Genomic DNA, 18,161 nt, shown 5'->3' with positions numbered 1-18,161 from the left:
CAAGGCTGCTATGTAGTATGTCAAGACAAGACTCATTCATTGCTCATTGGCCCATCCATTCATTCCCTCACTCTCCTCAAGCTGGTATGTATGTGTGTGTGTGCTGTATGTGTATATGTGTGTAAATATATATATATATATATATATATATATATATATATATATATATATATATATATATATATATATATATCACTGATTCTTGAGATAAGGGACAAAAGTACTTTTGAAAAGTGACAAACAAAAAATCGATAGGCCTACTACAGTACATTAATTTGAATTGGATATCATCATAAACATAGATCTCATCTATCATGCCTGAAAAGGAACAGGTTTTTTATTTACCTAGATTTGACATGGCAGTATCAAGGGAAAGGGTATCAAACTTCAAACAAAGAGCTTCTACAGGACCTCAGGCAAGTAAGTTCTATGATTTGTTCCAATTTCTCTCAGCAAGTAAGTAAATCATTACTGCCTTCGGTGTAGAGCCAAGTATTAGATATTTATATAATAGTTTGTCACGGGATCAAAAGAGTATATATACTTATACTTACTTATACTTAACCTGCGGGACTTGGGCATTGGACAAGAGGTGTTGAACATGCCTATGCTCTATGAACTCCATAACATCAGGGGCTATGGCATAGAGCTCCCTGGTCTGTCTTGCTTGGAGGGGACAAGCTGTCCCTGTCAGTTTCAAAATATTTCACTGGACAGAAACAGACATCCCTCCTCCTAGCATAGTCGCCTGCTGTAGTTTTACTGGTCACCTTGCTATTTTGTATCAGGTAGCTTAGTTGACTTTACACTCTCCTATGTGGGCCTAACACTTCACACCAGAATAGGCATGTTTATTAAGCAGGATTTGATGGCTGCATGCATTGCAATTCAATGCGGAAGTAATCCAAGTATTCAGAATACGTTACTCAGATTGAATATGTTGCAAAATACATATTTGGGCATGTATTCTGTAACAGAACAGAGTCCCATGCGCTTTCCCGCTTGCCCACCAGTGGAGCTAGTTGATCAAACTTTTGCCAACTTAAAAAAAAGCTTATAACTCAAGTCGCGATTCAAAGACCGCTGTTTTCTAGTGTCACAGACTGAGCTGTGACGCACACGCGCATGTAGCGCAGCGCGCAGGCGGCCATTTGCCGGCATCTTTAAATCACTGCTGTCCTGTCCTGACGCTACTCATTCTCATTACTGTATGTACTGTTTATCTTCTTAACATTGTCATTAATCACCATTTACCATAGATTACTTACACAGGGCCGAACTTAGTTTTTTAGAGTGCAGGGAAAGGCCTACCAGCATTTCTAGATGGCTATAGTTTGTGCAGCTCACTGATTCAAACATTCACGTAAGATATATTGTCATTCTCATTTCTCATCTGTATATTCTTTGTCTAGTATCAACAAGTAAAATAATGCACACTGGCTGTTAAAAACGTAATTTATTGATTAAACATTTGCTATCACAACTCCGTAAGCCATTCACTCACCCGCCCTTAAAAACTTACTTCCGCGTTGCGTGCACAGATGGACTGTTCCATTGGGAAGAAATAGAGGGGTTTCCCGGGTTCATTGTGGGGCAGCCCATTGTTATGGGGGTGTTTTAGGGGTAATAAATTAAAGCTATTTTTAGGGGTTTAGTAAGGTGTTTTTGTACATGTCAATTATTGTATGTGTTTGTATATTATGTGTTTTCTTGTTTGATTTGTTATTTGGTAATGTTGTTATTTAGTTAATTGATTAATTTTGACAGTGGGGTTATCCAGGGGGTGGGGCTACGGATAGCAATGCTCTGTATTAGGCCCCAGAGCCTCACTATGTCCGTGATGGTAGTGATGGGAACATGTCTGTCAATTGATTGTGGTTGATGGTGGTTCAGGGTCTGAGGACTTAGCCTGGCTACTTATGCTTATTACTTTTTGTTTTGCTACAGTTTTGTTTTGCGTATTTTTCATGCATGGTTGACACTGTAAATATTTGCATGATTTTAAGAAAAGAGGAAAAAGAAAAAAAATAAACGAAGCCTTTCGTTGAAATCTGTTTGGTCTCCTCCGTCTTCTCCACTGCTGTGGCTATCCTGCCACATCTAGCAACAGCACCCATCTTCTTTGTTTTCAAGTAGTAAGGAATTCACGTGGCACCGTCGCAACTCTGTCATCATTATTTTAAGCCCGCCCACCGACTCTACACACAATATGATTGGCCTGATCGAAGTTTGATTTTTCCAGCTCACAAGCCAACAGAGAGTTGCTAGACTACCCTGGCTGCAAATTACATTTGCTGCTGCTAGGGTACGTCTAGATTTCTAGGCTACCCTCCTCCCATATTTAGGGTGAAAATTGTCAGTAGGACCACAAGGAAAACTCAACTTTCACATCTTGGTGTTCTATATCTACATCAATGGACTTTCCTAACCACCAGTGATCATCATACACCACTGCCAGCCAATCCCCTGTCTCAAAACTGTTGATAATTATATCAACAGTAGCACCCCCAGGATCTTTCAATGGCTCCTCTTCCATTTCATCCACCAAATCTTACATTTCTTTAACCGAATCCCCTGCTTCTCCCAACTCGTCTTCCATCTCCTGCATCAACATGGCCAATGGACGGCTCTTCCTGGCCCTTGCATCAGTCTGCTGCTCCTCTGAGCAGTCTCTTATACAAATAGTAGCTGGGGGAAAGCATTGGCAATCCAATGGCTCACTGCAAGAGCATGATAGTTGTCTGTACCTAACACCAAACTGACAAAGCCTATGAAGAAGCCACATGAAAGCGATAACTAAATCAGCTTTTTACCACCTCAAAAATATTGCCAAACTCAGAGGGCTGATGTCAAAATATGACTTAGAAAAACTCATTCATGCATTTATCTCCAGCAGGGTTGATTACTGCAATGGACTGTTCACAGGCCTTCCTAAAAAGACTATTAAACAGCTTCAGGTGATACAAAATGCAGCAGCTAGGATTCTAAAAACTAAAAGAACTGACCACATTACCCCAATTCTTAAGTCCTTGCACTGGCTTCCAGTAAGTCACAGAATTGACTTTAAAGCACTATTGCTTGTTTATAAATCAGTAAATGGAGCAGGACCTAAATACCTGTCAGACATGCTTCAGCAGTACACACCTTCTCGTCCTCTTAGGTCCCAGGTGAAAAACCTGCTAGTAAAAGTTGTGTACTACAACTATTCTCCTTACTATATTTGACCTAGATTTTAATCTGTTCCCTGTTCATTTTTAAATATTATTATGTTGTTTTGTATTTATATGTCGCTTTGGACAAAGGCGTCTGCTAAATCCATAACCATAACCATAACCATAACCATAAAACCTACTGTTAGAACTAAACATGGTGAAGCAGCTTTTAGCTGCTATGCGGCTCAGCTGTGGAACCAAATTTTCTTATTTTCAGGATGAGATGTCTTAAAATAAGTCAAACATTTCTTAAATGAAGTCAAATGATTTCATGAGAAAGCAGCTAGGTAAGTCTCTTTATACTGAAAACAATACAAACTAGTTTTTTATCTTGATATAAGATTAATAATCTTGGTTAGATTTTATTAGATACACAATTTTTGCAGTGTAATGCCAGTTGTCTGTGACCTGATTTTTCAATGGCTCGTTTCTGTGCCACATGAGTTGTGTAATTCCTTCTCCTGCTCTGAAAAGAAGATATCTCCTAATGTTGGAGTTCCGGTGTTGGCTTCCGGTTATCATCCTCTCTGTTTCTGTTCATGGAGAATCTACAATCATTTTATCTTTTAGTTTGACATTTGACTTTTCTATTTGAGCCTTCTTTTTCCGCCATTCCTGCTTTCTTAGTTTGTGTTGCTCTTTTGTTAATTTCTTAACCTTTTCTTTCAATGCTTTTATGCATGTCTTTTCCTGGTTTTTCTCCTCTCTCTCTCTCAGCTGCAAGGGCATGCTGGGTTGAAGTAGGCTCCTCAACAGCCTGGTCCAGAGGACATTCTGGTGGGGTGTCTATTTCATTTAGCCATCTATTCTGCATAGCTCTGGACCTTTTCTTTGCTTTCCTCCAATACTTTCTGCGGTGCGTTTTTGCTCTGGGTCCTAATTCTTCTACTTGTTTTACTTTTTTGTTTTGGACCCTGTCCTTCCATCTCTGTCTCTCCTTTTCTAACTGCTGTTTACCGTCTAACTGTCCCTTCTGCTTTCTGGGTCACTGTTAATTCTTTCTCTCCCTTTTCTCTGGTACTGTCTTTGTTTTTGCTCCTACACTGACAATTTTTGTCTAGCCATGCCTAGAGTACAGATAAAAACAAAACTTTTTATGAGTTATTATTATAAGTTATTTGACATTTGGGTATATTAAGATGTTTTAAGTCAATCAACATGCATACTTAGATCATATTATCATGTTATGTAGTTGTTATACATTACTTAATGAGTATTTGGGAGCACTTTTCCACTCCGTCAGCTTACATGTCAACACCGTCAGAGAAAATATCTGACAGAGTTGATGTCTGACAGAGTTGACAAAACATGTTTTTTTAACTTAATCATGTGTAGTAGATGGTAGCAATTTTGATTTTCCTCAGTTGCCAGCTGCCACTAAAATAAACCAAAATAAACCAAAATAGCAACTTTTATTTCAAACATAAAAGCTGTGACCACAGGGATTTCAACTTGTTTGCTGAATATTTATTTTTTAAAAAACACTTACAAGACCATGTGATGAACTGCTGCATCCATCAACAGAAAGAAGTCAAAGGGGGTCCTCAGGGTTAAAGCTGACCAAAATATGCCTGATTTATTTTGAATTTAAAAAATATCTGACAGAGTTGACATGAATTGAGGACAGATTTTGAAAGGCGGTTGTTAATGTATAAAATAATGCAATGTTCACTTTAAGTATTTTGTGATATTTTATTAAGCCATCCAATTAACCTCATAATCATATTTGGGCATTTTAAAACACTTTATTTTTGCAGTTTGATACTGTAACCTCTGCGGAGGACGAGGTCATTTGCATGGGCTTTCATAGTACAGTGCCGGTATTTTATGAAATTACTATGCAATAATATATATATAGCCAAAACTAAGAGTCTAAACATGCACAAGTCTTTCATATCCAACTTTTAAAGCCTTTTTAAATGAAATAATTTGTTTTTTAATTGTCATTTTGATGGGGGACATGTTTTGTCCCTTATCTCAAGAATCAAGAATATGGTGAGTGTTCTGGTGTATATTGGCTTGTGCATCACCCAGGTGGGTGATTCATTGGTGGTGGTCAGTGAGGTTTCCCTTTCAGTGATTTGGATGTCTTGATAAAGTGCCCTAGAACAGCAACGGAAACGTGGGCTCTAGCTACAGATTTGAGATAAAGGTTTGAAATAGCATGCTGCCAAAAGTGCCTAAAACTGTGTGGTGTGCTCAGCTGGTGAAGGGTTAATCTCAACAAACTGATGAATATTCTTATTTGACCTCTGCTCTTCATCTCATTGGGGGAAAAAAAGAAGGAAAAAAATCTGAGATGGTACGTTTCCACCAGTGGGCCCCACTGTTTGATTAAAAAAAAGTCGCTCTTAAGATGTAACAACTAAGAACACCAAACAGACGGTTTTCTATTTCACCCTTTATTTAACACTAACATTTAGACAAGACAAGACATTTTTATTACTGCAATTACTTTGGAGGAAGCAATCTAATAGTTACAAGATAAAATTACATGACCATAGTTTAACTACGTAGACAATTTCTCAGCTATAATGGTTACATACCCAACTGCAACAGATTTAGAAGTGAAGAACAAACAGACAGATCCAAGGATCAGTGGTCATTCTAGTACTATTGTGAACAAAGACAGGTGTACATCACAGTATTTAACAAGGTATGGATTTCACAGGTATGATAGTTTCAACAGTGTAAATGAATATATTTGGTACGTTTAAGATGAATGTCAGAAATGATGTACATTTTGGGAACTAATCAAAACACATTTTCATATACACACATGCTGGACAGTCTTCATCTCACTGAAGAAAAGCAGATGTGTGTGTGTGTGTGTGATGTGGATGTGTGTGTGTGTGGGTGCACGCAAATGACAAGCTAGCGAATCTGGACTCACTGAACAAGTATGAACTGTGAAACTGATCGTGTTACACAGAAGAGCATCAAAGCCTTGGTTGCACTGTGCACATCAGGCGCACCCTCTCGGCCGTTTTAGACCTTCACATGAATAACAAATCGATCCTTACATGAATAGGCCCACAGAAGCTGCTTAACCATGTGTTGCAACACCAAGCTATTCAATGTGTTGCTGTTCAGTTGCAGCACCAAGTTATTCAAAACCACAATGTGAGTGCACCCGTTCATGTAAGACAGGAAAACAAGTGCACGAGAGTAGAACAAACCTTTCTCAATTTGTGTACTCTTTCGCACACAGCTTTATTTGTTTGCATTCCATTTGTTGTACAAGAATCTGATCTACTGAATAAGAAACGGTAGCAAACATGAGCGATCTTGTGACCACAGGAAATCCAACTGCCCACACGCTGCAGTCTCCTCTCCTGTGAGCAGGCCTGTCAGATCAGCCAAAGCCAAACGCAGTACTACTGGAAAAAACAACTCACTGTTCTTGGCAGTAAACTTTATGTGGTGTTTTTTTTTATCAGTAAGTGCAGAAACAGCTGAGGTCTTACCACAGAAAACAGCAATGTCACATTTGAGGAAGTGTACCGATGGCATGTTTAAAATGGCTGATCTGTATACAGGCTGGCTATAAATGGAAACAGGAGAAGGAGCTAACCTGGCCCACTGACAGAACTCGGAGCAGTGAAGACTGGCATAACCTCAAGAGTGATCCGTCCCAAAGAACACCCAGGTTTGATCTCAAGAGTGATCCGCCCCAAATTACATCCATGTTTGATGCCAGTGGCTGTCCTAAAGGAAACGTATCAGCCACTGTGGAACATGGTCACATGAGCAGACAGACCTTGTACCTGCATGGTGTAACTGGCCCTCAGAACAAGACAAACATCAAACAAAACTAATCCAACAACTCTTTATTATTCAATCTATTTGTCCTGATTATTTTACTCAGCCTCTGTCCAGCTGTGTGTGGAATAATGGGAGACTAGCCCCCGACATGTACAGCTGAACGAGAACAAAGGGTCAAGCCATCACCAAGACAGAGACACAAGAATTCGATTTTTCCCCTGGCTACCGCACAGCTGTGCACACCAGCACATCTCAACTGACAAGGAGTCAGGTGTTAATCAGGTGCCTCGTTTCCCTCACTTCCAAAAGCACAGGGAGTTTAAAAAAAAAAAACTCAACAGGGAGTTAAGAGTCACTCTCATAGAATAACACTTCTGGGAAACGCATCCAGGGTCCACACAGGAAGGTGATCAACGCATCACTTTTGGAGGCACGCTGGCTGTCAAGGATGCCGTTCTGGGGTGCGTTTCCCAAAACCATAGTTGCTAACTAAGTTAACAACCTTGTTGGTTGCAATGCAATTTCCCATTGCCAGCCAACTAAGTTGCTAACAGGTTAGCAGCTATGGTTTTGGGAAACACATCACTGCTTCTGCACACAGATGGCCACAGTAATATCCTGAAGAGACCAATAGTTATTAGGTCTCTGGCTTTAGCACATCTGCTTCAAAGACAAAATAAGCTGTCCGTGTGCCAATCTTACTACTGTAGATGACAAAACGCTTCCTTGCATTAAGCACAGAACTTGTAATTGGAGCACCCTAAAATGACTAGACTAGAACAGCCAACTGTCAATATTGGGCTAGAGAACATCTGATGCATCTAAAGACTTTATATCCTGCTACTGAACACCCAGCACTTTGCCCTCATTTCAATGGTCTTACAAAAGCAGATCCAAAGCATAACATTGTTGGGTCAAAGCACTAACATGCCACATAATAGCTTTAGTTCATCCACAAGACACTTTGCTCACTGACTAACTGACTGACTGCACTTTGCCCAGTGTTTAAATTAGGGCTCCAAATCAATTTTTCTAAATCCACTGGTCAAAAGTTTGGGGTCACTTAGAAATTTCCATTCCATTCCATTATAGACAGAATACCAGCTGAGATCAGTTGCATTGTTTTTTTTAATCAGGGAAGCAGTTTTCAGATTACATTATGTGCACTGCTTACATAATTGCAAAAGGGTTCTCGTCTGTTGTAGAAAGAAATGGCTGATCTTTAATATAATAATATTGACCAATATCAGCAACCATTCATCCAAAGGCGCATGCTGTTTACTAATCTGCTATCATTTTAAAAGGCTAACTGAGAAAACATTTAAGAACCCTTTTACAATTATGTAAACTCATAATGTAATCTGAAACCTGCTGCCCTGATTAAAACAATGCAACTGATCTCAGCTAGTATTCTTTCTATAATGGAGTGGAATCAACATTTCTAAGTGACCCAAACTTTTGACCGGTAGTGTGTGTGTATGTATGTATATATATGTATGTATATGTGATAATGATATATATATATATATATATATATATATTAGACAAAACAGGCAACACCTAAATACACTCATTAGATATAATAGATAAACATCTGATATTTCTGATTCAATTATTTTAAATTATTTTAGTTGTGATATATAACTTTACCAACATCTATTAACAGTGGCTACATTACAATGACAATTTTTCACATTTTGTTAAGTGCTGAAGCAAAGTTACTATACATGTAGTGCATTCAGGATGAAGCTGTAGACACATAGGAAGTACTACACTGGATTTCACTAGTCTATTTCCTTGTTCATTAAGCCTGACATGAAACCAAGCATGTGCTAGAATGCAGCATGAAAAAGTTTGCAGTGAAGATCATTATTGTTTAGCACAATTTCTCTTCTCAAAACAAAAGCCCAACTCTGCCCATTCATTTGTTTTTCAGGAAATAGTTTCCTCATGTGATTCAAGACTGCTAAATATGCCACATGCGGATTCCCTCGCCCCATAAATAAGTGTACTGTTGAACATTTTAGAAGTGCTTACTTCACGTTTTTGTGTTGTATTATCAGCCATTAAAGCAGGGCCCCATGACTTCACAGAGTGGCACGTTCAAACAATTGAGAGTGCCCACTGAGAGGCCATCACCTGAGCTCAGGCGGTCAGCTTGCACAGCGAGATGGACGAGCCGGCCGAGAAGATCCAGAAGGCTGGGTACACGGCCTCCTGGAAGGGGAAGACGAACGTGTGGAAGGGGTAGGCGCGGTCGGCTATCGTGTAGAAGGTGGCGGTGCCGCTGTCGCAGTCCAGCAGCACGCCCACGCGGCTGGGGTTGGGGTTGTGCAGCACCGTCTCGGTGCTGTTATGCCACGCCGACAGCTTGACGTTGAACCACTCCACGCACCAGGACTGGGCGTTGCGGCCCAGCCGGCTGCTGGGGCCCTTGCGGTCCACCGAGCCGTAGGCCAGGCCCAGGCCGCAGAAGTTGTTGCTGCTCATCTTCACCTCCCAGTAGTGGCGGCCCTGCGCGAAGCCCTTGGCGCACAGCACCTGCGAGCACACGCCGAAACGCTGGGGCCCGTCGGGGTACTGGCACGGCTCCTCGGCCACCGACGCTTTGGTGAAGTCCTCGGTGAGGGCGATGCGCTTGTGGGCCGTTTTGGGGTCCAGCTTGAGAACGGTGCCAACTGCAGAGCCAGCAACATAGAGGGGGTGGGTGGGTGGGGTTAGTGAACAACTACTGAGCCCTCAGAGGTTGAAATTTGCTTCTCTGTGCCGTTTTCCATGATGCCCATAGCACACAACTGGCATACACTGGCACACACAACTGGCACACTATAAGTATCGTCTTCTCAACTTACATTGAAGGAGTTCATTCCTTTTCACAGCAGTTGAGACGTCACGAGGAAGTGTCACACCTTGTGTATCTGCTGCAGAGAGAATAACAGTAGTCAAGAAACCCAATAAAAGACCTTTTACAATAGTCTGTAAACTAAACATGGTCAGGGTCAACTTTTCAGCCACCTCAAGTGAGCTTTCCACAATGGAAGCATGACTGTCAGAACTCTGAACAACACAGTCTAAATGGTAGAACTACAGCAGAACAAAACTGTTTGATTAATGGCTAAGAAATCACTTCACAGTTCACACACTGCTGTCTTAGTGTTTTTTTTGGCAAAAGTCTACCAACTAGACATCCGTTATTTCCAGATAAACTGGCTCAACCTTAGATTCAGGAAATAAAAACAGCTGACCATTTGAACTGTTGTGGGAAAGTGATAGAATTGTTTGCATCAATAGAACTACTGTAGACAACAATAGATGAAAGTGCCACATTGTTAAAAAAACTAATTCAGGGGTACAAGACCATAATGCTTGAAAAAGAGATTGATAAAATTTGACATTGCAAGGGTCGGACATACCATCATTAGCAGGTGGACCTTTACAGAATTCACTTGGGTTCTTGGGGAACCCACCGGCAGGTTTGGAAGGCTTCTTTCCAGGATCTACAGGTAGTGGAGGGACACACGCATCAATCAGACACAAATCTCTCATGGTTCAGCCTGATCCACAAAGCTGTTTAATCATGTCAGGGTTCCCACTCTAAGTCCCAAGTAAAATTCCCTGGTGTGGCTTTTCAGTGTTTGAGTATCTCATTAATGAAACACACATTTCTGCACATCCAACTTCCTGACTACATGGGCGGTTCTCTAATAAAGACCGAAAGTGCCAAATCCACTGTGCTAGTGAGGGCTTTCCCTGAGGCAGACAAGTGACTATGTGATATGTGTAGCCTATGTCCACGGTTGTCAAACTGGGGTACGCGTACCCCCAGGGGTACGTGGACTGATTTCAGGGGGTACGCGAAAAAAGATCTAAGTCATATGCCTTTTCAAACGTTTTCTCTATCCCACGTTGGTAACTTAACTTCCGCATTTGCACTGCACATTAAAAACTTATTTCCTCCGCATTAAAGGAACACGCCACCCAATGTCAGTAGTAATATATGTTCTTACCTTAACTTTCACGAGTTGAGTCATACCTCTCCCGTGTCGGTACGTGCACTCAAACGCTCTGGTGCGCGGCTGGACTGTGTTAGCATGTTGCTATGCTAGCGGGCTTTGACGGTAACTAAGCGTAGAAGTAATCAAAAACATCCACGTTTTCCCCGACTTAAATACAGTTGCACGAGTTTTATAGGCTAATTTCACAAGCTGGCAGAATAGGCATAAGGCCAATGTGCGTTTTATTTGGAGAGTGTTTTGCGAGACAGAGACTGAGTTTGCTGCTGATATTCTGGGGATAGGCTACAACATAGCCAATGTACGACTTGAGCCTTTTAATATATTTGCTGCATTGGATCAGTCTTTCTAGAACAGGCAAGGGCTTTCTAGCCTCACGTCAGCAGCGCTAAATCATAGCCTAAATTAAAACAACCAGCGGATGGTGGGCGGGTGCGGTTTTGAAAATTGGTCAAAAAAATTTGGTGCTGATGGATGATAAGTTTTGCTATGCAGTTATGGTTGAAATAATAGCCCATCAGCGCATCTCTAGTGTGTGTGCCTCTCTCTCGCTCAGAGGGGAGGGGGAGGCTGAGGGGTCGATCAAGCATGGATTCTAAACTCTGTGGTGGATAGTATCTACAATTAGGTGTTAACAATACTACTACGCTAGGTCGAAGTACTCCAAGTGCTATTGCGCCACACATTGTAGTTCTCCGGTTTATTCGCTTGGAAAATCGCCACGTTTCATGTTGCGTGGCCGTAGCATTTCTATCAACTACTCGTGCAACTGTATTTAAGTCGGGGAAAACGTGGATGTTTTTGATTACTTCTACGCTTAGTTACCGTCAAAGCCCGCTAGCATAGCAACATGCTAACACAGTCCAGCCGCGCACCAGAGCTTTTGAGTGCACGTACCGACACGGGAGAGGTATGACTCAACTCGTGAAAGTTAAGGTAAGAACATATATTACTATTGACATTGGGTGGCGTGTTCCTTTAACAAAATATTCGAGAGTGGAGACATAGAGGGTAAAACAGAGTTTCTCAAACTGTGGGTTGCGTAGACATGCCAGGTGGGGCGCGAACTGACGTGAAAAACAATTGTTTTTTTTATTTATTTTTTTATCTGTAGCCTAGGCCCAGGTAGCACCCGATGCGCAATATATCTTGGCGATATATTTGGAAAGCTCAATGAGTTAAATCTCCAGTTACAAGGCAAAGACAAGCACCTAGCAGATAAGATCACTGCATTCAACAAGACGATTGTGTGTGAGATTAGGTGCAGATCTATTTAAAATCATTATATTCAGCACATTTGTAGGCCTATCATATGTTGACTATTGATGAGATTTGTATGTTTATGATCCTATTCACTATTCGACAAAATTTATGAAAATAAATATTAATAAAACAATTTAAAAAAAAACTTGTTAACAATTGGTGGTGTTGGGGATACTCCGGAAGATCATAATGTCTCAGGGGGTACATGCCTGTTAAAAGTTTGGGAACCACTGGCTTGTGTGATATGTGTAGCCTATGTGATCTGTATAGTCTGTGTGATATGCATAGCCTGTGTGATATGCATAGCCTGTGTGATGTGGATATTCTGCAGAGAATAGTGCTGACATATAAACAACATCATGTGATGATGCTGCATCCAATAGCAGGAAAGACTAAGGGATGCATGAGCCATTGTGCTCAATCCTCGAGTTGTCCATTATCTCTGCTGGAAACTATAGCATGATGGTCATGGGATTTTAATTCATGAAGTGAATCCATGTATTGTCATATGTATTGCCGTAATGGTTTTTATTTAGAAACAATGTGTGTAATGAACGACTATAAGTTGGGGCCAGAGGACTTTGGGTTTGGTGCTGGAACTCCGTTTCTGGCAATCGTGATTTCCATCCCCAGTCGTAATTAGAGATGGTACCTTTAACCAAAGTCCTTTTAGGCAAGTCCCTCCACTCGGCGGCCATATGACAACGCTTTATGGGCACTCGTCGGGCATCCTATTCAGCAGAAATGCGCGTGCGCAAGGCTTCACGACACCAATCTTGCTCCAGCGGCGAGATCACAACACATGATTGGCTCAATGTATTCACATGTCGACATTTTGCCGAGGAAGGGGTGAGATATGTGTAGACAACGGCCATATTGGCGTGACAAACTAGCCCCATGCATTTCTATGGAGTATTTTTTGAGTGCTGTGTCTCCACATTAGAAAGTCTCTGCTTTAACTACTTACAACACAGATTGCCAGACTTACCTTTGTCACGTTGACGGTCTGATTCTGCAAAATGTCCAAAGAAAAAGAATCATTTAAGAATGCTGCAATGCCGCAAAGTCAGAGGCATTAAGTATGAATAATTATAGACAGAATGGTGTACAAGATGCTGAGGTCTTACTGTCTCCCTTTGCGTCCTTTTGACTCTTCGTGTGTTCTGGCTTCTTGTCTGAAACAGCAAGAAAGGCATCAGACGGTGATTAATGTGAATCTGGTTATGTGATGACAAGAGAAAACCAACCATCCTTAAAACATGCCAATTTATACAGCATCTTATGAGCTGCTGACAACCATCCCTGCTGGTTAATTACTCCCATTTCATAGAACTTTTTAAATGATCTGACTCGTGCTCCTCTCAGGCCCCTCTGTCAGCCATTCTAACATGCACACATTGAACTGCATGGTGGCTTTCTTTTTTCATAACATACTTGAATGCGCTGGTTTCCATTTCTGTCCACCTGGTCTGAGGGGAGCACCCGGACTGGGTGATCTGATGTTCCTGGAAGGGAAATCTGAGGAGACGAACGAGTAGCCAGTAAGGACAGTGAATGTAGGACCCACCACAACTGATTTTCATCAATAACTTGCATCAGCTTCCATGTACATTCACAATGTACATTCTAACATTCTCCACAAAGTGCTGCTACAATATTAGCATGTAATTGGTTACTGCATTGATTTAACCCACTGTATGAGGTAAAGAGGTTCTGCAGTGTATTAAAATAAGGTGTTATGTATGTGAAACTGAAATGAAAACTATTTCGATTGCAGTTCTTGGTTACAAAGAGACATAAGAGAAAGTACACACTCATGTCACGGGGCATGCGCGTCACATCTGGTATAACGCCCATAAGAGGGGCCATATCTGGGAACTGACCGCTGCCTGAGGCGCCTGAGGGGAAGAAGAGCCATTAGCTGATCATGAAACAAAAACTAGATCTAAAACAGACCTAAAACTTCTGTCTAATATTATGCCTGCCATAAATCAGAGGGTAATCACACAGCACAATCACCAGATTTGACCAGTCATCTCAAAAGCGCAATCAGTGGGTTACAGAGCTTTTCACATGAGAAGCGCTACACGCTAGTATTCAATTAATTTTCAATGAGAAGCGCTACACGCTAGTATTCAATTCATTTTCAATGAGAAGCGGGCAGGCAAAACACACAGGCAAGTGATTGGAGTGGCCCGCCTCCCAGATAAAAAAATGGGACAGGAGGATGTGGGACAGAGAATGGTGGCTGCTTTCCATCTGAAAAGCCCAGAAAAGTATAAATAAAATTAAAATATCAGAAAAGATATTCAACATTCTGATTTTTTCCCCCCAAATAAAAATACATAACATGAATGGGAGCATAGTTCACCTGGACAGGGTTCACCAAGAACCCGTTTCTCAAACTCTGTCAAATGGAATATTAGAATGTGTAAAGGCATGCAGAATATGGCATCACATGCTGTTCAACTGACATCTGAAGTATAAATGTATACACTCGCACACACACCTGGTTTAAGAAGTGAGATTCGGTTTTCTACTGGTGCACTCAGAACTTTATTCAGTAGCTCCTTCACAGCAACAGCAGAGGAGTGATAGGCCATCACAGCTTTGGAGTCCAAGTTTATACGGGGGCAGTAGGGGTCAAATTTGGCATTGGGAGGCAGTTGGACTGAAGCCTATGAAAAAAGATGGTTTAAATAATATGTAAAAAAAAAGATAGACAAATTCATCACATTTCACACACTACAATTTCATGGCTACATTATATTACATTATTCCACTGCTTGGTTGAATTTCCCATTGTCCTACGTAATTTAGAACGACCATTAACCGTATGTTATTTGCACACCTATGAAGATCCATTTTTTTGGCCGTATCACACTTGTATATTAATTCGCCGAACTCGTTGTGAAGTTTAAATGAACGGTCACGTTGCATCCGAGCTGTAAAATGCAGACGTTCAGAACATTGCAACATTGTAGCATATGACGGAGGTGGCTTTTAGCTAGATGGATGACAGCAGGCTAAGTAAAATAGCGATGTTTCAAAGCTGAAGTTCATCAGAATCTTGGGACACGCCCGCTTGACAACGGGAGAAATAGAACTAACGACTGGCCTTTGGCCGTAGCAACCATCCATTTAGAACTAGTAACGGCAGTTTGTCCTGCAAGTTGAGAAATTAGGTGATATGTGTCGGAAGAAAGTAGTTCTACAAGACAGTTTAAACAAGACGGCGATTAAAACGTTTAAATTGTAACGGGAAATTAGCACAACGCAAGTGGTAACAGTGGAATAAGCGGGATAATGGACTCCACGGTGGTCTGTTCACAGAAGTTAATGCACTTACGCTCCGCTTCGCGTCGGGGCCGTTTTACAACCTCGACCGTGCATTAACTTCTGTGAACAGACCACCGTGTCGTCCATTATCCCTTACTGACTACATATCACAAATGAGTATAATTTCTCTTCTGATTTGATGCCACATATACATACTGTAGGTGGGTTGAACCCAGACAAACATGTAAGCAAATTTGAATTTGCTCTGCAGGCCCATCTGGAGACTCATTGCTGAAGCAGATTTTTTAATCAAACCAAAAAAATAGAACTAATCACAACCGCTTATCCGGCATGGAGCGGGGTTTATATGATGACAGACAGAGGGGTATAGTTAGCAGTGCAATGGCATCAGTGTTATGGTCATGTATTTTCTTTGGAATTGAGTAAACAACTGCATTTAAAACCTTAGTTTACAAGAAAGATGTGTTTGCCATACTTCCAAAAAGAATGGGTCATGAATGGGAGTATAATGTACCAGTTTAAGTTTAATTCCAATTGGAAATCGGAAGTGAATGAAGAGTGTCCAAACCCATTCTCAATCTGACTTGAGATTTGAGAAGCGGTCAGGTGTTAGCCAGTCTTGCATACCTGCAGGAAGGACAACGAATCTGCTTTTGACAGAAGGCCGTTGAGCTCTGCTTTGGTTTGGTTCATCTTCTCCACATTCTGGCCAAACTTCTTTGATAGAGACTGGAGCTTGGTCTGACCACTCTCCAAGTCCTTATCCACAGCTTTCAGGGCATTCCGCTCGTCCATGTCGATCAGATTCCTTATGAACTGATACTCTGCGCTCACCTCAGTCTTACGAGCAACCGCATCATCCTAGACAAAACAATTTCAGTTTACTGGCAGGTGGATTTTGTTTATCTTTGAACATAAACAGGTATGGAAATTGAAAAATGTAAAAAATTAAGAGACCACTGCATATTTTTCTGATGTCATCCTACAATTGCTGAGTGACATTCAAATTTGCAGTGATGTGTTATCCTAGACAAAATAATCCCACAATTTTCTAGCAGGTGGATTTTGTTTATCTTTAAACATACTGTATACATTCGTCTGGTCAGTATTGACTTACCTCTAGCTGCAACTGTTGCTGCCTCATTTGGGCCATAACAATGTTGTTCTTCTCAATCTTTCGATCCAGTTGACTCAACATACCCCTCATCTCAGACTAGGAATGAACAGAGAAATGCAACAATCAATGATAATCATATACACTTATTTACCTTGTTATTCCTGGTGTGTGGCCTTATCAGCCTTACACAAATGGAATATGCATTAGTTGCAAACATGCTTATGTAGCATAGATGTTTCAACAGACACTTCAATTGTGTGTGCTTGAATTTGTGAAGTGAGTGAAATTATGTAAATATAGAAACATTTTGCCATGTTCATGTGAAATCCAAGGTGTTGTACCACACCGGTTCTAGTTATATGAAGCTTGATGCTTGAAAGTATCATCATTTCACTTGAGAAGGTCCCTACAGTAGACTATACTTCACTTGGCTTTTAGGCTACTGCATCCTTAAACTCAAAATAGAAGATTCGCCTTGTATTTTTTATTTTATTTTAATTAACCAAGTGACAGACCTCTTTCTGTGTCCGTCTGTCCTGTGGGGTGGTGTAGTCGCAACCTCGATGCACCTGCTGCAGGCAGTTGCTGCAGATGCTGCACTCATGTTTCTTGCAGTAGAACTCCATGATCTTGCAATGGTCCTGGCAAATCCGCTCCTGCAGGTCTCCTAACGGATCCGTCAGTTGGTGCGCGCGGAAAATAGGATTTTCCTCGTGCGGTTTCACATGTTCTATACAGAACGAGGCCATGCATGTAAGGCAGGTTTTAAATGCTTTCACTTCCATGCATGTGTCACATTTGGTAACTTGTGGTTCTTTCATCGTGACTAGTGTATCCATGGACCCCGATGACGAGGACTTCATTTTGAAGGTGTTAGCAACAGTGCTTAGGACTGTGTTTTTCTTCAGCTCGGGCTTGCTAGGGTAGTGGTGCCTGCACTGAGGGCAGAATAGGAGGAAACTTTCTTTCCAGGTCTCATCCAAACAGCCTTGACAGAAGTTATGACCACAGGGGAGAGTGACGGGGTTTTCAAAAGTACACAAGCAGATACTGCACGTGAGCTCTTCCTCCAGGCTGAGCAGAGACGGCATATCGTCAGCCATTGTTGTGCGCGTCTTCTTTGCTGTCTTCAGTGCGTGCGTGCGTGCGTGCGTCTGAACGTAAGGAGAGAAATGAAACTTAACTCAAAAACGAAACTTAACTGAACGATAAGATATTGGCTACGGAAGTGACAGAGTTATAGATTTGATTATATGGAGAAAAACATTAACAAAAGATATACATAACAAAATTCCAACACGACTAAAATAATAGCCCATGTAACCTCCCTTAAATTCTAAATAACGAATATCAAACTAAGGTTAACGTTACCCCAAACGGAATCATTCACGTCAGGCTAGAAGCTAAATATTGAATTGCCCACAATATAAGGCTACTTGTTAATTCAGCAAACATCAGCGCTATTATGTATTTTAACTTACCTCGTGAAGT

At 41.2% G+C, this 18,161-nt stretch overlaps 1 protein-coding gene across 4 annotated transcripts; it reads right to left on the bottom strand.

Annotated features, from left to right (window-relative positions):
* Positions 1–5,598: 5,598 nt before the first annotated feature.
* LOC143133886 (E3 ubiquitin/ISG15 ligase TRIM25-like) lies at positions 5,599–17,959 on the bottom strand. 4 transcript variants are annotated; one of them, XM_076293827.1, is made up of 13 exons: positions 17,186–17,959; positions 16,671–16,766; positions 16,181–16,414; positions 14,763–14,931; positions 14,625–14,660; positions 14,429–14,512; positions 14,068–14,151; positions 13,688–13,771; positions 13,381–13,428; positions 13,242–13,265; positions 10,391–10,474; positions 9,830–9,895; positions 5,599–9,655 (listed from the first exon to the last, which is right to left on the bottom strand). In XM_076293827.1, exons 1-13 carry the CDS (start codon positions 17,771–17,773, stop codon positions 9,123–9,125), a joined length of 2,130 nt encoding a protein of 709 aa, XP_076149942.1. In that variant the 5' UTR covers positions 17,774–17,959; the 3' UTR covers positions 5,599–9,122. The 4 variants fall into 4 exon arrangements, with proteins under 4 accessions (XP_076149942.1, XP_076149933.1, XP_076149952.1 ...); XM_076293818.1 differs by having other exon boundaries at positions 9,830–9,898; positions 17,186–17,956; XM_076293837.1 differs by lacking the exon at positions 14,429–14,512 and having other exon boundaries at positions 9,830–9,898; positions 17,186–17,953.
* Between the last annotated feature and the right edge of the window lie 202 nt (positions 17,960–18,161).

Source organism: Alosa pseudoharengus, unplaced genomic scaffold (assembly GCF_046254945.1).
Source record: "Alosa pseudoharengus isolate Yale_2024_CS ecotype anadromous, Long Island Sound unplaced genomic scaffold, YU_APseudo_1.1 YU_APseudo_1.1_scf_1, whole genome shotgun sequence".
NCBI classification, from domain to species: Eukaryota; Metazoa; Chordata; class Actinopteri; order Clupeiformes; family Clupeidae; genus Alosa; species Alosa pseudoharengus.
This window is presented reverse-complemented; position numbering and strand designations above follow the sequence as displayed.